This window comes from Labrus bergylta, chromosome 9 (assembly GCF_963930695.1).
Source record: "Labrus bergylta chromosome 9, fLabBer1.1, whole genome shotgun sequence".
Classification (NCBI taxonomy): domain Eukaryota; kingdom Metazoa; phylum Chordata; class Actinopteri; order Labriformes; family Labridae; genus Labrus; species Labrus bergylta.
In genome coordinates, this window is record NC_089203.1 from 29,176,089 (window position 1) to 29,203,107 (window position 27,019).

At 42.1% G+C, this 27,019-nt stretch overlaps 1 protein-coding gene across 7 annotated transcripts in view; it reads left to right on the plus strand.

The window, feature by feature from the left end:
• si:dkey-237h12.3 (teneurin-3) overlaps positions 1 to 27,019 on the plus strand; it is a 182,805-nt gene that overhangs the window by 103,543 nt on the left and 52,243 nt on the right. For 4 of the 7 annotated variants that reach the window (XM_020645072.3, XM_065958446.1, XM_065958451.1 and 1 more), the window contains 9 exons: positions 1,324 to 1,541; positions 7,579 to 7,789; positions 10,074 to 10,175; positions 11,716 to 11,910; positions 12,995 to 13,195; positions 20,046 to 20,231; positions 23,359 to 23,379; positions 24,761 to 24,784; positions 25,928 to 26,074. In XM_020645072.3, coding sequence (XP_020500728.2) covers positions 1,324 to 1,541; positions 7,579 to 7,789; positions 10,074 to 10,175; positions 11,716 to 11,910; positions 12,995 to 13,195; positions 20,046 to 20,231; positions 23,359 to 23,379; positions 24,761 to 24,784; positions 25,928 to 26,074 — 1,305 coding nt within the window. The remainder of the gene's footprint in view (positions 1 to 1,323; positions 1,542 to 7,578; positions 7,790 to 10,073; positions 10,176 to 11,715; positions 11,911 to 12,994; positions 13,196 to 20,045; positions 20,232 to 23,358; positions 23,380 to 24,760; positions 24,785 to 25,927; positions 26,075 to 27,019) is intronic. The other 3 variants (XM_065958448.1, XM_065958450.1, XM_065958447.1) reach the window with 2 other exon arrangements.

Here is a 27,019-nt window from a genome sequence, read left to right on the forward strand (position 1 = left end):
TTATTGGGATCTTTCACCTCCTGAATATTAATTAACTTCCTCCAGACAGCTTTGTACTGCCTAATCATAATCTTGGACCGTTGTGTATTCAACAACAAGCAAGCAGTGCGATCCGAGCTCACCTTTACAGCAAAAGCCACCAATTTAATCCGTAAGCCGGCCCAGGTATTTAGCATGCACGACCATGAAAGCATTAATTGAGTTGAGCGGGGCAGGCAAAAGCTCAATTGTTTAAACTCGGCTAGATTTAAATCCTCATAAGTACTACTAATTAAGATAGCATGAGGCAGGTTTTGGACTGTTTAAAGGCAATCAATAGGCAGTTATAATTCTCCCTGGAGGCAAACTTGGCTTCGTGTCTTCACTTTGACTGAAGCCGAAGTGACAGGCGATGGCCTCATTACCACGCACACCAACACTGAGGGTAGCAAATAGTGGATGTCTGGCACAAACAGGTACGCTCATCGTCCTCTGTTTACACACAGGTGCACGCACTTTAAACACTTCTTACGAGACGGGGGAGCAAAGGTTGAGTTGTTATTATGCACCGGGACAAGTCTGCATCATCCACCCTCACATGTAAAAGTCATCAGCACGGTAAATTGTAAAGAGCACAGCTGCGTTACCTCTATAATAGAGCTCGAGACTGCAAAGGCTTCACAGATTCTTCTTCTTCTTAACAATGAGGTCTGATCGTTAAACTGCACATTGCAGGCTTCAGTTTTTCATATAAGCATGAGTCATAATAAGAACATCCTTTTGTCGAGTGAGGACATAGTTTAAGGTCACGATTGGTAAAAACTATTTTGATTTGCTGTTATTACTCTGGCGACATAATGCTCAGTATTTGTGACAGATTCCATTTAGACCTTATCTGAGATGTAGCCTCTGTGAGTCACCGACAACATAGGGAAGATGTGAGAGGAAGGTATTCTTATAAAAGGCCAATTATATTTGGTCTTTTTTTGAGGGGGGGTTGGGGGGTGGTGAGCAGTGCATCATGGACTACAGAGAAACATAATGTTCAATCCTGTCTTTCTGAGTCATCGCTCATTTGCGTATGACTACCTCATTGTGTAAGGTCCTGGCATGGATGAGATTGTGAATTATAAATCAGAAGATAGATCCGGCATTTAGTGATATTGAAAGATCAAAGACTGGCACAAAATTCAAGATTGTGTTTGAGATGTGAGTGTGCAGGGTTTAGCTGAAAGGCTCTGTCATGACTGATTCATCCCGTATCACTGTGCTTTTTCAGAAATGAATCTTAAACTCCTTACATACAGTAATGTGGAATGTGGGTGTTTTTTTATTGTCTTCCAGGGAGAACAACCAATGTGCTCCACCAGGAGAACAACTCCATCGATACCGGACAGGTGGACATAGGGAAGCGGGTGGCTCAGAGCGTCCCACCGGGGGTCTTCTGGCGCTCTCAAGTAAACATGGAGCAGCCTCGCTTCATCAAGTTCAACATCTCGGTACAGAAGAACGCACTGATTGGAGTTTATGGACGGAAAGGTCTTGCGCCATCTCACACTCAGGTAAAAAGCTCTTGTGAAATATTTTTTTTAAATGTTGTTGAGATTAATGAAGCAATGGCAATGACACCGTGTTGATTAACTCTGTAAACGTTCATGTGCTTTCTTCCACAAATGAAAAGTTCAGTTAATTTCAGCTACAGTCTTTCTGAAGCCCTATCCGCACAGGATGAGAATAAGAATAACCTGGGGACATTTGGTAATTTGTAATAATTGCAGAGGACGTCTGTGTTTTTAATCCCGTTTGAATCAACCATGTCTGTAATTTGTGAAGTGAAAATCCAGGGAAATTAGTCTACCATATTTCAGCACACAAAGAAGTCCTCTGATGATAGTATTCACGTCCTTAATTTGGGGTGGTATTTATTTTTTAATGAAGTTTTCCGTGGCTCTAAAGTGAGATGCTGCCACCAGAGACAAGGTGGTCATCATGCAGCGTCTCACAATGTTCAATCAGAACTGTCAGTAAATAGGAGTAATAACAGGCTTTGCTTTTCCTGTGAGACTGTGATGCACCAAGCACTGACGTTAGGGGGTCATTTCCAAATTACCCGAGGTCCCCATTGGCGGCTCTTTAGAAGAGTTTCTTCATTCCCCAGGATATAGTCTTTTATAAAAGGGGGATGCCATTTGGTAGTTGTGTTACAAATGTTATATTGGAAATGAGGCAATGAGGTAATTAAAGGCTCAGAGAAAATTAGACTTTAACTTAAAGGGCACATATCCTCCTCCTCTTCTTCAGTTTAAATAAGTCTCAGAGCTCCTCAAAACATGTGTGTGAAGTTTCTTGTTCTAAATCCACTCTGATCCTGTATTTGATCATGTCTATAAACCCCTCTATTTCAGCCCTGCTCAGAACAGGCTGTTTCTGTGTCTGTACCTTTAAATATGTAAATGAGCTGTGTCTGACCACTCCCCCTCTCTGGAAGGGCTAGGGTGTATTCGGGCTTTCTTGCTCCATGTCCTATTGTTTACGGTGAGAAGGCAGACTCAGAGGGCAGAACAAACACCTAGCTGTGGGAGTGTCACCCACCTGGGGGAGGGGCTACTGCCCTTTGTGATGTCATGAAGGGAAAATCTCCAAACTGCCTGTTTGAGCACACATTTTCTGAAAAGCGGAGCAGGCAGAAGACGGAGAGGATGGACTTTTCTCATCATGGGGGGGGGGGGGGGTTTACAGACTAGCAATATGTGACTAGAAACACAAATTAGTGTTAGGAAACCACGGTAAAGTGCATTTTCTGAACTTTAAATGGCATGTTGGTTAACGTGTTTTAACAGGTATACATTTTTTTTTTAAAAAGGGTTGAATAGTTGAACTGAATCCTGCATTTTTTCTTCATCTGGTTGGCATTGATGTGTGCCAAAATCAGAGTGTTTAATGATCTAATAAACTACTTGATTAAATATATTTACATCCTCTAAATGTTCCACTTAGTCTCCATCTTATACAGCGAGATTCAACCTTTGTCTCTCTTCTCTGTCCATCTTGTTTTGGGCAGGAAGTGTACTTTTGTATTTTGCAATACCACACACCACAGTGAGAAAACTTTCAAATTGTACGCCATGAACATAGCGTGGTCAATCACCACCTTGTGAATGAATCCAAAGAGGCTAAAAGGAACTGAGACGTTTATAATGATGATAACAACAGCAATTTTCTTGGTTAATTTCTACAAGCCCTAATGCAAGAAATTAGCAGTTTGTTGCTAAAGAAGAATCAACAGTGTTCCACCCCAATATAGGGCCCATTATTATCTACCTTTATGGGATTAGCTCTTATTTATTTTCTAGACATGTTTGCATTTGCAAATTAAAACTGTGCACTATGATTAATCTGAGTTTCGTCTCAGCTCGGTTTGTCTGTGTGTGGGCATGCAAGTCTTCCACTCTCACTGAGCTTCTGCCGTTTGCAAATTGAAGTGTTTCCAAAATGTCTGATGTGTCACTTGAATGACATTTCCAGGCATTCGAACGTCCGACGTCCTGTCGATGGTGATGGAAGCACTCAGACAATGGCCATTTTCCACAACACTTGACTGCGAAAGCTCTTAGCTTCACCTCCATGACATTCTCTCGTTGTAAAGATGGGCTTCACTCAAGTGTTAGACACTTAGGGGCCATCCTTTGATGGAAGAAAGGCCAACGTGAGTGACAACAGGTGAGCTGGATTTCACATTCAAGGTGGGGGAAAAAAGAAAGAAAGAAAGCCCAACAAAATCAAAGACCAAAGGGTACTAATTAACGAGACACTACTTTTATGTCCCGGGCAATTGTTGCACAGAAGCTTGTCAATGCTGGACACTGTGTTCATTGTGGCCACGTCTAAATTACAAACTGTTCAGAGACCAGGGGCACAAATCAATGCATTTACTTAACTGAGCATGAAAGAGCCCAATGAGAGATATTGATGGTTGGTTGTATTCACAGCTTGGAAGACAAGACAACATTTAAGTGAAACAGCCTTTCCACCTTTCTCAAATATAGACTTCCTGCATCTCCTATTGAGCGTCTGTCTGGGCGGATACAAACCAAACAAGTTAAGCAACAAAGTTTTTGGCTTTTTCTAAAGGATCTGCGCTCACTTGTAATCAAGTTCAGTCAAGAGGAAGAATTATTTGGCTCTGAGAGGTCCTCCTCTGTCCATGGGGCATCCATTGGTCTCTTGGCTGTTTTTCTCTGGTATTGTTGGATTGGGATGAGTTTATAGGTGGTGTGTGTGGGAGGTTCACGTCGGCTAATCGAGATGTATGCACTTTGCCAGGAGGCTTAGGCCTCCCTGGATGAACTGTTTTATTACTTCCCCCTCAAGCCGAAAAAACACAAAGAAGTCAACTTCCTCCAGGTTAATACCCCTCCCCTGGCCCCCCTGCTTTCACTCCAAGAGGGTTTAAATCACAGTGTTGATTCCACCTGGCCCTTGTATTAACCCTGAGTAGTTTGCAAGTCAAAAGAAAGGTTGCTAGGGTCCGCTGTTCATCACATTCCTGAACACTAAATCTGCTTTTAATGTATTTTTTCGGTCCGCTAATTCAAAGTCTGTTTGTATTTCTTTGAGCCTGGATTTTGTGTCCTCACTGATTCAAAGCTGCATTGATTAATTTTTTGGCCACTAGGGAGTAAAAAAAAACCTCAATAACAGGATGTGTGGGGAAAATAACCAGATTATTAAGGTTGCTTTTGGCTTAAGTGTTAGCAAGTGCTTGCCCAAATACTCATCAATTACAAACAGAGTATTCATTAGGAGTTGTTTTTCTGCCTCTCTGGCTGATAAAAGAAAAGTGCAATATTTACTTTCCTGATCATTTAGGCGGCTTTTTAGCCACTTGAAGTTACCGGGCTGGCTTCTTTCTTTGTCTGTCTGCCATTTGGAGCTATGCAGGTAGCGTGGCGTCGGTCCATCTTGGATTTATTGGTGATGAAAGCGTCCTGCTGCTTCTAGAAAAGGGTTTGGTGAGGATTTTAATTGGCTCTCATGGCGGGCCCTTGAATCAACAGAATAAGCTTGGAGAGGCTGAGGAGTTCAATGGAGGGCCTGGTTAAGGTGGAATTGTGGTTTTGATTAAAACACGTTTCTCGTGTGTCTTTTTAAATATCATAAATAAATCCTGAGTAATGCAAATTGAGTACAACTATTATAAATCAACTATCTTACTGAACGGTCCAATTCCCTTTTTTTTTTTACAGTTTTTCCCCCCCAAAAAATGTAAAATGTAAATTTACTTTAAGTTTATTCAATGTTAAAATGGGGGCTTTGCTCACCTGCAACACATTTCCATATCCCTCACATATCCCTTTACTTCTTATTTCCTGATGCATGCTTCATTTCAATTCAATAAACTTAATTTGTCCCTGCGGGGGTTAATTCAAAGGGACATGGAGCAGGAGCATGTAAGCAAAGACAGTGCAAGGTAGACGAAAAATATAAACTAAAAATTGAAATACAAAAATTAAAATACAGAATGGATAAAGTAGATTTTTTCAGGCACACCCGAGATCCACTGAAAACAGCTCAGCGACCCCATTATGGGTCCAGACCCACGGGTTGAGAACCACTGCTTTAAACCACTTCTTACTCTTTTTTAAAATCTATTTTTTAATTCATTTTTAATTAATTATGTGCTCATTATTTAAAAAACAATATATGAGTCATCTCTGTGTGTATCAGCCAACAATCGACGGCTTAACAGTTCATCTAATGTCTCTAAAAATAGCCTCATCATTGGATTTAAATCTGAGCCCTTACAAATACCATTTCTGGAGCCAAGTGTGCATCAACCTGGTGAGCAGCCTACTGACTCATCCCCATCCTGAGTGTTCACTATAGACTCAGTACATCTGTGTAGCTACCGCCTGCTATAGCCAGGGGATCTGTCTGCATCTGCTCCTCTGCAGCCTGTGAAACCTGCTCGGGGATTGCTGGTATGTGTTGTTACGCTGCTTTCTGCTGCAGTGCTCCGTCTAGCCTACAGCTTCAGTCAGACGCAGGTTCAGGTGCTGAGCAGGTGCGCTGAGAGCAGATGCAACGCTTCACTGGTTTCACTTGGCAGGGATAGCTCGTTACTCCTTGTTTACCCCCCTAAATCAATGTTTGCATGGAGGAAATAAAGAGAGACTGCTGCTCTGCATTCCCAAACATATAGGAGAGAAAACAAGCCATGTTCTGTGCTACATTTGTTTTAATGTATATTATACCGTCTGTGACTGTACTGCGTTTACACACACACATTGTTAATTTTTCTAGGGTTAGACTGCTCTGATTACCTGTGGATGATATCTATTTAAAGGCACAGTATGTCAATTCAACCACCAGGGGGCTCTCAATCAAAACAATAACGAAAGATGACGTCAAGGCTGGCGGGGAATCATGGGAGTGATTCTCTCTGCTACGCCCCCTCACGCCTCATGAAAACAAACTCTGAGTTGACTGTAGTCATGAAAACCGTCTGAAACCGACCTGAGGAAGAGAATATGTTTACAGACGAGCTGATGTATCCGAGTATAATTTACATGACGTTTTCATCACAGCAGCACAAACAGCAACAGGACGGCAACTTGCAGTCTCTCTATGCGGCGGCCTTTGACAGAACATCTGGTGTTTCCACGGCAACGATGTTGTGTCTGTTATGGCGGCTACGACAACACATTAAAAAACAGATTTCTCTGGCTTTGATATACTTGGAAATATTTGAGGTAGTGTAAGTACTCAACAAAATATTATATATTTAAAATTGGTTTAGTCCATTTTTTATGAATTTCTACATATTGTACATTTAACATAATTTAATTACCAGGATTATGAATGTATATTCCTCGCTGTTTTAAGTGTTACTACATAATTAAAACATGTCAAAAAGTAGTCACAGTATCTAGAAGAAGTGTGCAGATGATGTCTGAGGAGAAAGTTATAAAATGTTCAAAGATGCCTCCATGGGACGTTTCTTTTTCTTTGTCTCTATTTGTCTTTGATTCGACTCCACCAGCAGCGAACATCTCTCCACAAATTTGTAGTATGTGCATCCACCCGGTACATGATCAATGTTAATTTAACAGATTACTCAAAGAACCTCAGCAGACTCTCTTTAAGTGCACTCCCATCACAGATAACAATTTGTATTTTTTTTTTGGAATATTTACCCCAGAGCCCGTATCACCTCAATCAGCATACAAACAAGTCTGCAAACAACATCTATCAAGCCCAAATAACTGTCACGGAAAAATCAACATTTATTAAACTGCGGTATTTGCTGTGCACACAGAACCTGCTCTGCTCGTGTCTGCCGTTATGACTTTGAAGAGTTGCACTCAGACTGTTTGAGAAATGTCTGAAGGAGCCGCATACAAAGCATCAAACACGAGAAGATATAAAGTCCTTAAACTCCCGCCTCCTCCGCCGCCTCGTTTAGATAGTCTGACATTAAAATAACAATCTCTCTCTCTCTCTCTCTCTCTCTCTCGCTTGCTCTCTCTCTCTCGCTCGCTCACTCTCTCTCTCTCTCTCTCTCTCTCTCTCTCTCTCTGTTTTTTTTTTTTTTTACAGTATGATTTTGTGGAGTTGCTGGACGGCAGCCGGCTCATCGCCAAAGAGCATCGCACCCCGAGCGAGCCGGAGACGAGAGCCCGTCTGGACCACCCAGTCACCGTCAATCAAGCCGGATTCATCCAGTACCTGGACTCAGGCGTGTGGCACCTGGCGTTTTATAATGACGGACGCAGCATGGAGGCGGTCTCCTACAACACCATCATCCAGGGTACGAGGGCACACATCTGCTGCTGATGAGAGTGATTGGAGTGATGTGTAATGACACGTTTGGAGGACTTTAATTTACTTTAACAGCTGCGCCTGTAGAACGAAGAGCGAGGATGACGGAGGATTTCTATGACCACACAAACAAGCAGAACTTTTCAAACTTCCAGACAGAGTTTTATCCTAAGAGGGGGGTTGTGGAAACTTTGAGGAAAGAGGGAAAACTAGCTACCTGCCTCTTCAAAACATTACTTTAAAAATAGACCACAAGACCATGACTGAGCTCCAGAACCACAGAATACCACATATGCATCAAAAACCTGTCATAATGAGCCATTACACATGAAGTACGGCTAATGTTCTTGGTCTCAAGGTTGATATGTTTTAGTTGATGCCCAAGGAATTTAAGAAATGTTGCAAGAGGGGGTCCCCGCCTGAGGTTAAAGATAAATGGGGGTCCTTGGCATGACAAAAGTTTTGGATCCCCTGCTCTAGTACGATGGTTCTCAACCTGGGGTTAAGGTTCACCTAGGGGGGTGCCAGAGACCTCAAGGCGGGTGGCAGGGCTTTGTTGCCTCTGAGTTTGTTAAACTTATTTTTGCACATTTGAACCAAAATAAAGATTCTTGTGTAGTCTATCTAAAAAGCTTTTGGTAAAAACAAGAGTGTGTAGGACTATTCTGTTCTGTGTTTTTCAATGCAAACTTTTTAAATTAGTGTTAATTTTCAACTACAATGTCTCACTTAGTTTCTCGGGCTCAGGGGGAACCACTGAAATCCAACAGGATTGATGTAATTCTGAAAGGGCTACTGAAGTGCAGCTCCATTTAAAAAGGTACATATTGAATATAAAAGACAAAAAATGTAATGAAATTAGTTGAGGAAAAGAGTGAGCAGAAGTTAAAATAAGACAATTGAAGGTGCAGGTAGCCTAGTGATGTTATCATGTGCAGAGGCTGAAGTCCTCATCGTTGTGGCGGTGGGTTCAAATCCGCCCTTTGATGCATGTCATCCCCGACTCTCTCCTATCAAATCAAGGCAAAAAGGGCCCAAAAATGTAACTATAAAATGAATGATTATGGAAATATAAATTTGCTGTTGCAGTTAAAAGTGACTGAGAACTCATCTAATGCAACGTAAATCACTGTGATACACTCGCTGCCCAGGAATAATACAAATATATGATATTATAAGTCTTGCACTAGTTCGGGGACGGTCCTCAATTGGCTGATGCTCAACTGCAGGTATTAGAGTCAGTATCAGAAAGATCAGAGCATCTCTACTTTGAGCCCCCTATAGGAGGGAGCTCCAGGTTTTGATTGGACGATACTGGATTACTGTGCTCCACACTGTAACATGAGACCATACGCAGCATTGATCCCTCAATCCTAACAACCTCGTCAGTGTTCTGAAGTCTGTGAAATTTCCTTGTGGGTTTTGAGGTTGGAAAAACACTCAAGGTAGAGTTAACTATTTTCTTTGTCTATTTCCTTTGGGGGAGATGTATCGATCTGCCCCTACAAGAACCAAGGTATTGACTAGAGAGGAGGAGGGGGGGGGGGGGGTCAAAATTGCCTGGGTCCGACACAGGCTTGATGAACATCCGATACAAGCGCAGAGCAATAACCAAAAAAAGAAGAAAAAAAAATAGTTTCCCCTCTTAACGCCCATCAAAATGAGGGGGTCCCGGTCTTCTGGGGGTGCCCTTTATGAGCGATGGTCTGTTGAATGAACACGAGATCTGTCTGCAGGATGTGTCAGATTAACTTCAACTCAGAGAGGATTTGAGCTGTAAACACTCAGGAGATTGCATGGCTTGTGTGAGCATGATCAGTCATTCAAGGGTGGTGGGAGTGGAGGGGGGGGAGGGGGTGTGAGGCGCTAGAGGAGTCAGGAGGAAAAAGGAAAAATGTGTCAAGGAAATGGAATTATTTGGTCTAATTTAAAATGCCTGTGTGGCTTTTTGCTTAACATGGCTTAGGAGGGGAAGGGGTCGCTGCTGCAGTACACACGTTATGGCGGCTTAGACCTTAGTGGGACATGGACAAATAGCTGTAAATGTATGCCGTGCCTGATACCAGCGCTGCAGATAAGGGACGCTCAGAAAAGCCCAGATTCATGCAGCGGTGGGGGGGGGGGAAGATAAGTTAGTATCTGGGTTGTCTGGCAGTATTTCTTAAACTGTACAATCGTTCGAATGTTATATCGAGGAGAAATGCCAGATTTGCTGTAATGTGACAGTTTGAGTTATTAATAGTTGTAACTGCTCTCTGCTGCTGTGCCCACAGACTCTGTCATGGAGTGCACACACAACTGCTACGGGAACGGAGAGTGTGTGGCGGGATCCTGTCACTGCTTCCCGGGATTCATAGGGCCGTACTGCTCCAGAGGTAAATCTCAAACTTGCCCTTTCAGAAAAAAAAATGATTCAAGAGCCAAGTTTAACAAATAAAATCCTTCGATCTCTTGAGGTATCCAGCTATGCAGATTGTTTTGGTTTTATTTGTGGAGGTTTATGAGATATCTGCTGCCACACAAACACAATGAAGGTTAATGACATTTTTACAGAGTGAAAAAATTCCTTTTCATCTTGAGTGCATGGGAGTGAAGGGAACATTTTCAAATCTGTGCACATAAAATCAACATTCAGTACGTAGTTATGGCTGCATCTATCAGTCTCCAGACGCAGCAATAAACAGCTGAGTTGAATAGTTTAGTTTAATAGTTAGAAATGTTTTAAACCTTCTTGTGTCTGTGCACTCAATATATAGCTTTTGTATGTTTGTAACATGTTGCATGTTGCTCCTTATTTCCATTGTTCCCCCGGCAACTGTTACCAAAGAAGAAAGAAATAGTCCAGCCTGTACAGCAATGAAAACGGCTGATTGTTATTTAATGATTTCCTTTTTTTTCTGTACTGATTTGAAGGAAATGCAAATTAGCTAAGGCTATAGATGCTGTAGTGTGAGGCAGCAGGTTTACTTGCTCCATACTTTACAAATAAAGATTACATAAATGCAGTAAAGGTACTGGTAGGAAGATTTTGTTCACTTTGGACAGAGCGACAATTTTTTTTATGCAAAGCCTCCAAACTTATTTCATGTTTACTCACCTTTTTGACATTTCTTGTGGCTACGGCCATGAAGCCTGTCATTACGGCGAGTGCCACTGCAACCCGGGCTGTGGAGGGATCAGCTGTGAGATCCTGAGGAGCACTTGTCCATTCACCTTTTTGACATTTTTGTAGCTTTTATCTTTTTACTTTTAACCGTATGTTAACTGTGCCTTGTTTTGTCTTGATGGTGTTTGAGTCTATGTTGTGTTATTAACTTGAGAGTATTCTGCTGTTTGTTTGTCTGTCAACAAACTTTAAAAAATGTTTAAAAGGTACCAGATAAATAAGTTATTATCGATATGTATAATTTTCCTACGATGGAATATAAGGGCCATCTTAAAGAAAAAAAATCTAAAATCTTTTAGATCAAATTTACAAGAATAAAATCATACATTTACGAGATTTAAATATCCTAAATTTACAAGATTAATTTCTTAAAACAATTTAAATTAGGCTATGTAAATTATTATTTTGAAAAGTTGTAGCCTATCAAAAGAGCAGCCGGCATGAAAACGACAAAAGGAGAACCCTTAAAGCCTTTTCCTCTGCCACAGAAGACGTTTGTTATTTTCAAACAGGCGGCTGCTTCTCTTCTGATATAGACCAAAATAACGACATTAATCTTGTACATTTTTTACTTTAATCCCAAAATTCTAGATTTTTTTTCTTCAACGTGGCCATAATCCTCCGTCGTATTTTCCATAAAAGCATAGTAATATATAAAGTTCATCATTAAAAAGTGTATTTAATGGAACATCACTTGACATCAGATGTTAAAAATCTTGATGCTCTTTGAACCTGTTGTCTTTCCTCAGCCGCCTGCCCGGTCCTGTGCAGCGGTAACGGCCAGTACACCAGGGGGCGCTGTCAGTGCTACAGCGGCTGGAAAGGCACCGAGTGCGACGTCACCGCCTTGCAGTGCATCGACCCTCTATGCGGCGGACACGGGCATTGCGTGACGGGAAACTGTGTGTGCAACACGGGCCACAAAGGAGCCAACTGTGAACAAGGTAAATGGAGAAAACACAGCTTCTTTCCCATCGGAGGGGAAGCTGCGAGATGCAACATGTTTGTGTGTGAATCACTAGGGGGGGATCGACACAGCCCATTGGTGAGACAATCGGTGTTTTCGACTCCGCCGAGCGGGTAATGCTCTGGATGTTTGTTATTGATAGCGAGTGTATAAATTAACTCCCCTCTTAGTGTTCAGACCACATGAGGGTACATGCTGGAACAGATTGTGCAGCGCCCCGATGATGCAGTCACCTGTCGGGACGCTCCACAGTTGAAGACACCTGTTCAAATCGATCAGTCAATGGCATCTGCTCCTCCGCTTTTATTGAGAACGTTTTTTTTCTTCTTTCTTCCTGTCGACCTTTTTTCCACCTCCCTGCTCTCCACTTCAATGCATTCCACTTTATTGATCCCCCCCACATGTGGACAAAAGGCAATTATCTGCTCAGATTTACATGAGCAGCTGACCTTCCATGGAAAAGATTATTGAGTCCTCTGAAAGAACATGTTGAGGTTTCTCTTTGAAATGAATCGAGTTGTGCAGAAAGAAAGGAAAGTGTGTGTAGTTCCAGGCTTGCAGATTGATTCATCGGCTCAGGTAAATGATCAATATCAGCGTCCAATAGATATACAATGCACAGTGTAATCAGCTCCAGATGAGGCACAATAACGTCGCTGCAAATGATCCCTTGTTAGTAATGGGTTGATTGTGTTGGTCATAATTGCCAATTATTAACCTACATCGGATAGTTGATCTGCAAATTGTTAATAGTAATTGATTATATCTGTCTCGACACTAATTGTGCTCCCTTTTCCTGGCGCTAATAATGGAGCGTAATTATGCTGTCAGTGCATTCAAAGAGCCCCGTAATGTAACATCGAGGAGCTGGTTAAACACAGGGGGGGAAAATGACTATTAGCCACACTAAACAGCAACATGTTCAGCTGCGGTTCACCAGCCGTCGTCTGGGTGTAACGCACTTTTAGCACATTAATGCTTTGAGCTGTTGGCCAAAGTGGCCGGCACAAAAAAAAAATGTTTGATACAATGATTTGAACCTGTGTGTGTGTCCTCCTCAGTGGACTGTGTGAATCCGGCATGCTCCGGTCATGGAGCCTGTCATCACGGCGAGTGCCACTGCAACCCGGGCTGGGGAGGCATCAGCTGTGAGATCCTGAAGAGCACTTGTCCCGAGCAGTGCTCCAGCCACGGCACCTTCAACACCGACTCGGGAACCTGCGTCTGCGAGGCCAACTGGACGGGGGCCGACTGCTCCATCGGTCAGTTTCACTTTCTTTTCATTCATTCAAAACAATTGTTGTACAACATGTTTTTGTCCCTGAAAAAAAAATGCAGGATGCTCATCTGACTTTTCTTAAAGCTCCTGTGAGGAGTTTTTAGGTGGTTGTGAAACTGAAATTAATTCTGATGAGCTACAAGAGCAAACGAGACCATCAGCGTCATCATAGATTATTTCTATAAAGTCTTTCTAAATGCCTGAAATCTGTCCGGGGCGCCAAAATCTACACAAACCCAAAGTTCTGAGCTGTGAGGCTGAGTTGACGTCTTTAATTGCCTTTTCATGCAAAGCTACAAATCTTCACACTTCACAAGATAGATCTCATATTGGGATTCAAAAAGTTCATTCATGGGGGCATCGGTAGCCTAGTGGTTAGTGCGTCCCCCCTGATGTACGGCGGCTGTAGTCCTCCAAGCGGGCCCCTTGGGTTCGAACTAACCTGTGGCTACTTTCCCGCCTTTCATTCCCCTCTCACTCTCTCTCACTCCTCGATTTCCAACTCTATCCACTCTCCAGTCTCTACAATAAAGGCTCAAAAATTCCAAAAATAAACCTTTAAAAAATATTAATTCATGGGGCGCCGGATAGCCTAGCGGTCATGCCGTGCGTCCCATGTACATAGGTTGGCCACTGTTGGTTTAAATCCGACCTCAGCCCTTTTATGCACGTCACCCCCCCCCCCCCCCCCCCATCTCTCTTCCCAACATGTCCTGTCTCCCCAAAAAATGTAACTTTCAAAAAGAAGTTAATTCATAATTTAATTGGGTAATCATTAAATTAACAAACGTCTTAAAGCTTTTATTTTGAAAATTGATGTCCTTACTGGACATTTTCCAGCCCTGCACATCAAGCTTAAAGGAAGTACAGGACATTTTAATGCACTCAAAGATGATATCACATCGCTCTTTAATTCCTGTCAGTCATTTATGTTTCCCTGCCTTTAGTGCAGTCGTATGTGAACTGTATTAAGAAGAAACAAACAGTGCAGTCGCTTCTTTGTCTGTTTCTTTTTCTTTTTTCTTGTGTGGCCGCTGTTTGAGTTTCTCTAACAAGTAATTGGCATCCATTTACTCCTGCATTTATTCCAAACAAACTCCCCCTTGCTGTGCGCAGACACTGCAGACATCAGGCGTCAACAGCAGCAGATGCACGAGCCATTATTAACAGGCTGTGGAGAGAAATATAAAATGTATCTCATGCAGCACATTATGTCTACATGTGGGTGTCTTTTTTTAAGACTTAATTAATTATTCAGCTGTGCACAACAACAAACTTTAAATATTAGAAAAAAACAGTGTGATATATTATTTAAAAAAATTTGCAAAATGTTTTTTTTTTTTTTTCTTAATTTATCATCTTTGTTTTTTGAGCTACGTTTAGTAAACAACACAGAACAATTTGTTTTCCAAAATTAATTCATCAACTTCTGAAGGAATAAATCACAATTGATAGTCAAATCAGTACATTTCAGCTCTCCCTCGTCGGGACACATGAAGGGAACCGAATGATTAATAGAAATTTTTAGAAATTTGCTTCACAGATGATCAATGAGAGTCTGTCTGAGTCAAGTTTTTCATCTCATGAGCCATTTGTCGCTGCTGCTGGTGCTGTCAGAGTCGTGCTTTATGAGCTCCAGTTTACATTCCTCCTGCATTAACTTCACTAAAGTTCTACTTTCATGTGATGGAGGGAAATTAAAGGAGATGATATCTTTTTTTTTTATTTTACAAGAAAACCCAGCAAAAAAAGGGAATAAACTCGTATTAGGATGTGTTCAAAACAAGCGCAGTGTGAAGTGTTAATAGAAAATGTATTCACACTTTCTCACATCCTCTTGAGAAAAACAACTTCTAATGCACAAACACAATCTTAGAAAAAGTCTCAGTTTTCTTCGAGTAGGAGGAAGAAAGTAACCTGAACTGACCGCTGGCCCTCCTCCTCCTCCCCTCCACACACACACACACACCGCCCCAAACAAAAGCTTTCACGGCTATGAGGAGACAGATGTTGACACCTGATAGCCGTGTCAGTCATGCCTGGAAAGTGTTTCCAAACAAAGAGGAGGCTGACGGGGTAAACCTCAGTCTGGACTGCTGCTCATTTCAAGCCCGTGCCTTTTGTGTTTCTTTTCCACATCGTGCCGAACAGAAAAAAGTTTGATTTAAAAAGGTCTGTGGCAGGGCGCTGATGTGGCTAGTGCAGTGGGGGTCTCGAGACTATGTTAGGGGGAATGAAAAAAAAAAAAGAAAAATATATAAAAATTCCATAATTCTGAAAAACAAACATGCAGTAGTTCCTTACAATGACTTACAAAAATGATATGACGGTGTTTGGGCTGTGTGCCGCTGTTTGGAGAGGCCTATTGGAGTGCATGGTTAAATGTTTGAACCACCTCCAGGGACAATGGGGGTCCCCAGTCTCCAGCACTGTTATATTGGGGGTCACTGGCTGAAATCATTTCCGTTTAAACATTATGGGAGGGGGGCGCAGCGGCGGCCGGCTTTTTAAATAAACGCATTGTTTCCCACAGTAGTTGATACCTGGGCGGGCCGCCCATGTATATTTCTGGCCTCCCAGGTATCTTTCCGACCTGTTTTTATTTATTTATTTTAATATGCTCATAAAATTGCTTCGTGCCCAAGAGAGCAAAAGAGAGAGAGAGAGAGAGTTGGAGAGAGTGTAGGTATGAGCGAGGACCTCACCGCCCTCTCGACTCCTGCCGAGAGATTAGACAGCAAAACCAAGAGCGCAGAATCACAACAGCAGAGAGAGAGAGACGGAGCGACAAGGTCCACTGTCCATAAACGCACCGCTGTTGCTATGTGCAGTTTTTTATAAACCTTACCGCGTCTAAAAAAAACAAGCAACTATTTAACGTTTAAACGGTTAGCAATTTTACTAAACGTTTAGCGTTTAAACGTTTAGCGTTTAAACGTTTAGAAGTCACACCTCTAGTATGGAGGCTGTAGTCCTCAAAGCGGTCCGGCCTTTGGGTCAAGTCCTTTCCGACATGTCTCCCCGGTTTCCAACTCTAAACACCGTCCTTTCTCTTGAGATTAAAAACCATAAAAATAAATCTGTGTGTTTTCCTTATATAAGTTTAAAAACTTCATATTCATATTGAGGAAGGCTTGAGCGAATGCTTTGAAACACTTGCAGCTCGGTGGCTTGAAATTGAATGAACAAAAAATCAAACGGCTTCATTTTGTTTATCTGCTAAATAAATCAAACTGTGTGTGTGATCACAACCCCGACAATTTGGTAATCAACACTTGAAGCCGGCGTCGGTTTGAAACACAACATATGTTTGCAACAAAACGTTGGCGCTGCATGTTCCTCGTGTGCCACCGAGCATATGTTCTTTTTGAAAACAAACATAAAACCATGTTTTTTGTTTTTCTTTCATCAGACTTGTATACTTCTCCAGAAACCGTCTTTACTATAACAGTGCCAGGGCATCTTATAGCAGCGTTAGCTCTTAGCTGCTTAGCCATCTGCTTGCATCATTTGTTAGCAGCTTTGCATTCAGCGGGTTCGCCTTTCTACACAGGTAGGTGACATGTTGGTTCAGAGGCGGGCCCCTCCCATCTGTTATCTGTGCATGAGGTGTGGGTGATTTATGTGCTGTTTCTCCTCCTTAGAATAAATAAAGAGAGGAGGAACACAATGGTTGTACCGAAGCGAACATTTAACAGAAGAAGCCGAGCGAGAGGTTTCTTTTTTTTGTATCTGTGAGTAAAAAGGAGGTTTGTTTTTTTTTCTGGCTGGAATTCGATTGAAAATTAAATCATAAGGAAGCAGGATGGTGCGTTCAGGGTGATAGATGGATGTGCGGAACTTTCCAAGCAGCATGCAGCCGGTTTAGCCGGAGAAGAAAGAATGTTTGTTTCTCTGGCCGGGGGAATGTTTTTTTTTTTTTTCCTTCTTATGTCTCATTTGATTTAAAGTGAAGTAATTTGTTATTCCTGTTAAAAGTGTTTCAAAATTCAAGGCACAATCCTCACACTCAGCAAGACACCTGTCAATAACAGACCTGACGAGGGGGTTCAGATTTAAAGAAGTCAGAGCGGGGGTTTCACCCACCTGGGCTTACGGGAGGGAGGGAGGGAGGGAGGATTCCTTCTTACTTAATTAATGCTGTGATTCTTCTTCAATTAAATAAACCTTAATTAACAAGCAGGTTGCATGGATCGACCGCACACAACCCCTATCCGGCTCGAGTCAGGGGCATGTTGAAGGCAGATAAACACTTTTGCGCTAATGAAAAATTGATTACATAGATTCTATGGAAAGGAGGGATCCCTTTGGAATCGAATGACTCCCCCTCCAGGGGCTTGCTTAATATTCTACAGTGTCGGCTCGACTTAATCAGAACCATCCAAGGTCCCTCAATCAAAGAAAAACTCCATTCAGCGAGGGGGGGGCGGAGACAGTTAAAGAGGGAGCCTCTTTAGAGGGGATTGTGGGTAAAGCAGTGGAGGTGGAGCGGCTTAAATAAATAATAATATACACAAACAACATAGGCACATATTTAATCCATGACTTGTTACATTTCCTGCAGCAGAATGACGTCTCTGGGCTAATTTGCTTTCCCCGCAGGCAGTACCAAGTTTTTCAAAAAGTCACAAACTTTTCCGTTATGGGGCCGTTTGAATTTCCTGGAGCATCTAGTCACTTAAAATGTGAGGACATACTTGAGCTACTTTCCTCTAGCACACTGACGGCTATTGTCGCAGCGGAAAAGCTTTATGGCTCTTGTGTTTGAAAAGCTTTTTGATGGCAGCTCTCGGTTCCACTAAATGAACATTTCTTATTCCCTCACAAGAGCAGCCGCAGCAGCTTGTCTCGTGTTTATAGCTTCAGCCCGGTGCAGACTGACTTAACTTACCACCCATGGATTACATCTTTTTGATTTCTGTACTTCTCTGACGATTGCACAGATCCATAACAGCTGCTCTGCTGTTTTTCTGATTCTCCCCCGCTCTGTAAGAAAGCATGTTGATCTAACATCTCTCAGAGTTCAGGCATAAGCAACCTGCTTAAAATCCATAACCCCTCGCCTCAGTCTGCCAAAGCCATCATGCAAATGAGCCTCCAGAATATGTAAAAAACCTGAGAAGTGCTTGTTTGGAAAGTTTTTTAAGACACACAAAGTGATTGCAGTGCTTTCCTGTTCTGGTGCTCTGACTTCTGACATTTTGATTAATGACAGGTTTTGTTTCATTGTAGGGCGTCTGCACTTTATGGAGACAGAAATTGGTCCATAAAATTACGGGAGTCTCTGATGAAGATGACTTAAAGTGGCTGCAGACACTCACACAAAAAAAACGACAAGAAAATCCTGTTTTGCTTTTTGTGTGGGCATGTAAGGGGGGGGGGGGGGGTCTTTTCTATTATCATATCATGCACAAATTAAAATGCTGAACGATATCCCACTACATTTACCATTTAATGGATCTGAACTGAATCAGATATCATGCGTCTGCCATCATAAGGACACAATGCTCCACGTTCCTTTAGGATGCTTTAACATGCTTTACATGACATTAGCATTGCTTTGCACACAAGCCGCCTGTAATGTGTTGCAGTGCTGTTACATGGAGACTGTGGAGTACAGATTAAATGTCCAGCACTGATGATTTTAGGGGATTTATTACAGCCTGAAGCCATAAAAGTAATAGGACTATATATCAAGATTAATATTGTACTTTTAGAGGAAGATTTATCGTCTCTTTTTTTTTTCCTTGTAAGGCTATTTATTGTGTATTTTGGCAGCCAAGTGGCAGCCAAATAAAATTGAATAGGGGGATAGTGTTGCAGAGCTCTGAGTCTGACATGTGCTGTGTTAACCACATAACAGAGCATCCTGCTTTATGTAAAAAAAAAATATATATTTTTTTTTAGAATATTTTCATTTTTTCATATATATATATTTTTTTAATACTTTTAAGAAATGTTGTAGTAAAGCCCACACTAACCAAGACTAAGAGACTGGAGTGCTCTGAGACAGAGACATTTAGGGATCAAGACAAGACCAAGACCGTAAATATCACTGAAAAATCATCAGCTTGTGTGCAGCACCGGGAAGGTTGATGATGTAACCGGGGGATAAAAAAATAAAATTCTGAATGAATTGAACTTATTTGTTCTTTTAAAAAGAGGCGTTTTCCTTCTAATCATAGTGATGATGTGGACAAATAACCAATCAGTTGCGGTCTTGGCCGGTCTTGATTTGAAATCTGGAATCGGCCAGTCTGAGACCGAGACAAAACCGAGTAAAAATGCTTTTGATTCTGAGACGAACATTTAGTGCACCTGATGAAATGTCTATAGGACGTCTATCCATGGCTAATTTTTGCAGTCCTTGACTTTTAAGAAATAACAAATGTGATACAACAACTCTGTAAAAAGACAACTGCATCAGAAATAAGATAAGCATGAAAAAACAACATTTGGGATTCATAAACAAAGAGGAAGCCGAAAATTGCAGATATTTTCCCACAAGAGAATAATGTCTCTGCAGTGAGCTTTAACTAAGAAATTCAGCATTTTTTAAGCATATGCCTCGACAGAGCCGTGCTTTTCTTTAACATATTTTTTTTTTTTTTTTTTTTAGGAAAAGAGTTAGAAAACATGTTGTGTTTACAGTTAAACTTCTTGGCCCACTTTAACCATCGGAGCCAACACGTCTCAGAAAACATCAGAGTGTTTTTTCTTTCAGCAGTGGCAGCTGCATCAGTGCAGAATACAAAAATTCAGCAAAAAAAAAAAAAAGATCCTTTTTCCGAACAGAAGCTTCATGTCTCCATGGCTTTTTCTTTCTGTGACAGAGGTGTGTGTGGTGGACTGCGGTCCCCACGGCTCGTGCATCAGCGGTGTGTGTCACTGCGAGGAAGGCTGGACAGGACCGGAATGTGAGCAGAGGGACTGTCACCCACGCTGCATCGACCACGGCGTCTGCAGGGAGGGCAAGTGTGACTGCCACCAAGGCTGGACGGGTGAACACTGCACCATCGGTGAGCCACACACAGCACCGCCTGCACGTCTACACACACTTGACAGAGGGCCACAAGAGTGCAGAGAATATCTCTTTATGGACAGGCTTAAAAGGGCGGCTTTGGAGTGTGAGTGTTGGTGCTTCTGTACAGTTTGGAGAACATCATGACTCACTTGTGTTGCTGCCTTCCTGCTCCAGACACGTACATAATGCATGACACCCCGATGGCACATTAGCACTTTTAGGTGATATTTAAGTACTGAGAGATTCACTGCTGGTTTTCCTTACAGCTGAAATGATGGGTGCAAACATCCTGTCTCAGATCTTTGTCTCTACACTTTTACTTTTTTCTTTGAATGTTTGTTAAAGCAGACTCAACTAGCTGTAAACATTTACTCATTCTTTATGTCAGTACATTTTCTAAAGTGCATCGATTCTTCACTCTGCTTTATTCAAATAGTGTATCTTCTGTGTGTTTCTATGCTTTACTCCTACTTACACTCCTTCTCAACACGACTTTAGAGCAAAATATTTACCTTCTCTGTTTTAATCACTAATCTACCATTTTGTATATTTCATATCCACAATATAAATTCAGGCTACTTAATATGTTGTCTTTTTAATTAGAGCCCGACTGATTTATCAGCCAGCCGATAATATCAGCTGATATTAGCTCATCCAGTGACTATCAGTATTGGCTAATTTTATCACAGATATGCGTAGATATTTCTCGATTTATTCTCCAGTCAAATAGCATTTTATTGTAGTTTAATTGTATCACACAAGCAGTTCTCTGTCACCAGCAGAGGGCGCTATATGGATTACAACAAACATTATCACTCTGCAGAGTGTTGAGCGATGATGCTCGGACATGTTCAGTTACTTTCCAGTTGAGTGACCATCTTGTCTTTGTTGTAAATCTTTTCTACACGTGTTTGATAACTGAGGGATCAACACAATAAATGTGGATATCTATAACTACAGATCAAACATAAATCCAAGAACGATATCGATTTTTTTATCGATACCAGTATCGGCCCAAAAAATCTCATATCGGTCGGGCCCTATTTTTTAAAGCTAAAATTATTTCCAGCTTAACTACATGTCAGTGCAACAAAATAATAGTTTTGCATCTTATATAATTAGTTGTAAACATTTCATTCAACATAAAATAAATGTGAGGGGTCTTTGTGCATGCTCTTGACATCGTCAGTACTTTGATTTTTTGAAGCATTAAGTGTATATTGTTTATGATACTTCCACATATTTGTTCTTGTACTAACATAAGATTATTATTCCAGGACTCCTTCCTACACTGGAGTTTGTTGATGTCCATTTCTAAGGAAGTTTAAGCCATTGTGAAGTTTTCCTTCAGGGTTTTGTCACAGAGGCGATGTGGAGAGTGTCTCTGTGTTTGAGCGGCCCATCTTTCAGTTTTGTTCTCTCTTCTCAAAATCCTTCATTCTGCAACCCCCCTCCAATCAACTTTTTTTAATTTCTTCATCATCATCATTGAGATATTCCACCTTTCCGACAGCTCAAGTGATGCTCCCCTGTATTAGCAAGTCAAGGGCAGGTATTTAGGGAGCCGGGAAGCCGCGGGAAGGCCTCTTTGGAATATCATTTTTTCTGAAATGGCAGCGCTTCACCTGGCAGTAATGAGGATAATGAGTTCTGAGATGTCGCTTCCTATTGACCTTTAACACAGACTGCCTCGACACCTTACCCCCAGTCAGAGGTCCCGTAGTTAAACCCTGACACCCCGCGTCAAACCGCATTCCCCCAAGTGTCATCTCCAACCTCTTCATGACGACATATCCCCCTGGAAACAAAGATCTGCCTCTCCAAACTATTGAACCCCCTAATTATGTATTTACAAGTTCTCTCATCAGAGAGCCCGGTGTGGAACGAGGATCCTTCTCCAGAGGGGCGGGGGAGAGGAGATTGTTGTCAGAGGGGTCACATTCCTGATCTTATTAATCTTTTTCCCTCCCTCAGGGCCCGGCCGTGCAGCGTCCATTTTCCCTTTTTCTGTTTTTTCCCCTCCTGTTCAAGGCTCCCATCAGGAGAAGTCACTCCTTGCTGTGGATGCAGCGGGGGGATGAATAGGCAGTGCGTTACCTTTTTTTTTGCCTCAGACAACCGGGAGCTTATTTTGTCTTTCAAAGCCCCCTGAATAACTGCCATTTGCACAAAGCGCCTTTTAATCACATTACATGGCCAGAGCTTGAATAGAAGACTTCCTCGGCCATTCTTTTGTCGCACGGCATCTAGATCCTGTTTTATATGCAAGGCTTAACCCATTGTCGCCGCTTTTCTCAGCGATGCAGTTTACCACTAAGGTGTTTTTGATTCAGCTTAGTGTACTGCCTGCTCATTGGCGTGCAGTTGTTGAAATCACTGGAGTGGAAGTGACGGCGTTAAAGGGGGCGGGAGGGAGGGGTGGGGGGAGAATAAGGAAGTTTGGGTTGCTGCTTCATGATGCGTTCATATTAGACTGTGCCTCTTCCTGACAAGCAGACAGTCAAATGTTTTTGAATTAGCCCCCCCCTCCCTTTCCCCCCTTTCTCGATGAAACCGGCTCATATGTATGGTCTGAAAAACAAAAGAGCGTTATAACACTCAGATATCAAGAGAAACAGTGTGTCCTCTCCTTGTGTTAGCCCGCCTTTCCTCTGGCAGAGCAAAGCAGACGGAGAGTGTTAACAATGAATATTTTACTCGGCTTAAGATGCTGAATTCATTTATGCTGCTTCCTATGGACAGAATTAAAATCACAGCTACAGAAGAAAAAGTGCTGATTTATTTTATTTTATTTTACCACTGATGCATCTATAATTCTGATTAATCACTTTCTGATTTAATCGCTGCTTACATTAACATTTGAAGTTACTTAAATATTATATTTCTCTTCTCTCGTTTCTGCTCAACTTTGAATCTTTTCCTCTAAGTCTGCAGCCTCGGTCTTTTCCTCCCTCTCTCTCTCTCTCTCTCGCCCTCTCTCTCTCTCTAGAGCCAGTTTTCTACTGATTATTGTCTGTTTGCATTCCTCTGCTTTAACTCCGACTCACACTTATTTTCTTTTCTATCCCGTGTCTGCCTGCCTGTCTGTCTCTCTTCAACTACCTCTTGGCGTACATGTATAGCCCTGGACTCCAGAGTATCAGGTAACGACACTTTGCATGAGAATTATACACATCATGCAGGATTATTATTATTTTTTTGTTCTGATTCAGGTGACTTCATTTGGCTCTTAAAAAATATTAGGAGTGGGGATCAGTGCAGCCCCGAATTTTTCAATGTTCTCAAAATATTTTTAAGATACTCCTGATTTTTGTATGTTTTCGTTAAGCTGAGTATTGCAGTAAGAAATTTGGCTTTTTTTAGACTTATTAAGCTGCAAATCTTTCTCCCTAAAGGGGGAAAAAACTGCTATTTGGTCTAATAAAATAAATGTTTCAGTCAACGTGAAGGTCAGACGCTGCTGAACCTATCACAGGGATTCTAACATTACATCTTGGACAAAAAAGGGGAACAAACCCAATTTTAATTGGTGTAAATTAATGTTAAATAATGATTTTTAAAGAGAGAAAAGTCAGCACACTGAATGTCCTTTAAGTTTCTTTTATCTGGGTAAGAGCAGCAAAAGAACAACGGGCGCGTTTCAGCACAAGGCCTTCATCAGCTTCGTCGTCTACGCTCCTCTTACCCAGATAAAAGAAACTTAAAGGACATTCAGTGTGCTGACTTTTCTGTCTCTTTAAGTCTTGTTGCAGTCGTGCACCTGAAACTGTATTTACTGTCGAGTGTGCTCCTTTTTTTGCTGTTTTTTTTTAAACAATGATTTTTAACTGATAATGCTGCAGCAGGAATTAAAAAAACATTGGAGTCAGTTGAATTTCTGACACTTGAGCACTGCTCAAAGTATTTTAAATAATGGACCTTTAACAACAAAAAAATGATGTGGTCCCTTTGAGGTCATCGAAGAAGGACGCCTTCCATCTTTGTTTTTTTTTAAACTTCTTCTTGACCCATCAGGCAACATGTCAATGCGCTATATTTGACTGAAAACGCCATTGTGTAATTTTTTTGGTTTTATTTGTATTTCCAAAATCAAGAGACAGTTTTTACACAATGATTCGACTCTCTATTGCCGCATGCAAGACATGACATCATGACGCTCTCTCAATTCCCCCCCCAACATCTTTAACCTCAACATTTATTTTTGATAAGCGGGCGAGCTCGCTGCACATCCTGTTACTCTTAACTCACTCACATTCGGACTGTTGATCACCTCGATGGTCCAGAGATGAAATTAGTGAAGCTAAAATGTCTCAAGGACGAGCTGAATTCTTGGTGAAAAACACAAAAAAAAAGCAACCTGCTAAAGCGTCCACCTGAAGCGAGCTGGCAGGTACATGAGCCGGCGTTTCCTCATGTGATGCTCGCTGTGAGTCAATGTGTTTGTCAGTCTTAGCTCTCTGCCACCACAGAGATAAGTAATTTTTCTTTTCCAAATGTTTCCCCCTCTCCTCGGTTGTGTAATAGGAGCAGTCAAGATAGGATATAAAGGTAAATTGAACCACCACCACTACCCCCCCCTTCACCCCCCCTCAAAGGGAGATTGTCACCAACAATCCCTCCCTGCTCTCTGTCTTTCCTAGCACGGCGTTTATACACCTGTTGTATGTCCGAGTCGATCATAATGTTTCTGCTGTGATCCTGCTCCCCCCCCTCCACCCGATCATCTCCTGTTCGTCTTAACCAGAATCCACGGTCCCTCCACCCACCCCCCCACACCCCCCACTGTCTTAATTCCCTGTGTCTGCCAGATTAAACGCCCCAAAACTGGTGTGGTTTAGTCATGTTTTTTCGGCTCCCCGTCGTCTTCACCCTCCGCTAGAAGGAATGCGATCTGGCAGCAAGTGCTCTGTTTTTTCTGTACATGTAGAGACTGTAGATCCTCCTCTCCCTTCTGCCCACACTTCTTCTTCTCCTTCTCCCCTTATTTACATATGTACTTCCCTTTCCCTTTGATGTTGCTGTTACTTCACATGAGTGTGCTTTTTTTTTCTTCTTCTTCTTCTTCCAACAGCTGCAACAGGCCAGTACTTTAATTAATTTCAGGCCGAAGCGATAAACTTTCCAATTGATTTGCAGTCTCTTAAATTGGTGCAACTTTGAACCTGCAGAGGATCATTAGAATATATTTTTTTAAACACCTGATTGTCTGTGTGGCTCCGAGGGTAGCCTTCAGCACCAAACACACCTGATAAAGAATTCTTTGCAACAGAAAATCCGGTCACTTGAAGTCTAAAAGAATCCGTCAAACTTCAATTTGAGCAAAGAAAAAAACTCTAATTCCCACGAGAACTTGACCCATCGCACCTCCCGTTGGTATTTATAGTAAACAGCTCAGCAGGATGTTGCTCTTTTATTTTGAGTATATTTAACTTCCCTTTAGCTCCTGAAACTCATGTGAAACGACAATAACTCCTCACACCCTCCCTCCCCCCCACATCCCCAGTCCTGTCAGAGGTGTATTGTACTGTATGTTCACTCAAAACTGTCTTTTATCATTTCTGTCCCTCCTCTGCCCCCCCCCCCTGTCCACTCTAAATGCCCCCCCTCCCTCGCTCCTGTCTTCTCCCCGCTCCTCCTGATTCCCTTGTTCCGACTTACTCCCGCTGTTTGACGCGTGTGATGTGTTGACAGACGGCTGCCCCGGGCTCTGCAACAACAACGGGAGGTGCGTCCTCGATCAGAACGTCTGGCACTGCATCTGCCAGTCGGGATGGCGAGGGCTGGGATGCGACGTGGCGACCGAGACGCTCTGCTCGGATGGCAAGGATAACGAGGGAGGTAAGAAGTGAAGGAGGACGTACAAATCGTCTTTTTAGCTCCAGAAAACTTCTCTTGTTTTGCGGGACAGGAAGTGGGGCTTTGATGTCGCTCCTCTGTGACAGAGCAAACAAAACAAAACAAATCAATCATACATAAAACATCACGAGGAGGAAAATGCAAATGTTGTAGCAGAGCAGATTGTTAAACAGCGTTCTGTAAAATATACAGTAGGTCAATTAGAGGAGTTGTTGTGAATTTATTTTTATCGTCTGGAGCGGGAACTCTTCTTGCACTTTTAGAACAACATGGAGGAGATGTATTAAGAATAAACATTTACAGGGGGCCGCTGGCCTAGAGCAGTGATCATCAACTGGCGGCCTGCGGGCCACATCTGGTCCCTCCAAAGCTTCCCATCCGGCCCAGAGAAGATAAATTATGTCAATAAACAAGGCGGAAATACTCAAATTAGGTGACACCAATTTCTTTGTCGGGCTTGACAGCTGTCAGGTTTATGTGCAAACATGTTTAAAAGTCAGGCCCCCATATTGTCGGTCAAAAAAGACGCTGGCCCTCGTAAAAATGAAGTTGATAACCTCGTGCCAAGAGGTTAGATTCACACCCCGTGTACAGACGACAGACCTCCAAGCAGGCGGACCAGGTTGGAGTCCGAGCTGAGGCTCCTTTCCTACACATTATTCCCCTCACTCTCTTTGATTTCCCGCTCAATAAAGAAAAAAAATGAAAAAAAGATAACATTTATGTTTCATTTGTATGATGAACTTTGCTAAAACAGTCATACAGTCATGTATCATACATACCCAGGAGTTATACGGTATCATTAGACACCTTTATTAGTTCAATGTGGCTTTTTGTATCCACAAGTTTGCAAGTCAACGCTCTAAACCAACGTCATAATACTTACCCAGCCAAAAATGTCCCCTGTTTGGGGGTAATCATTTCACA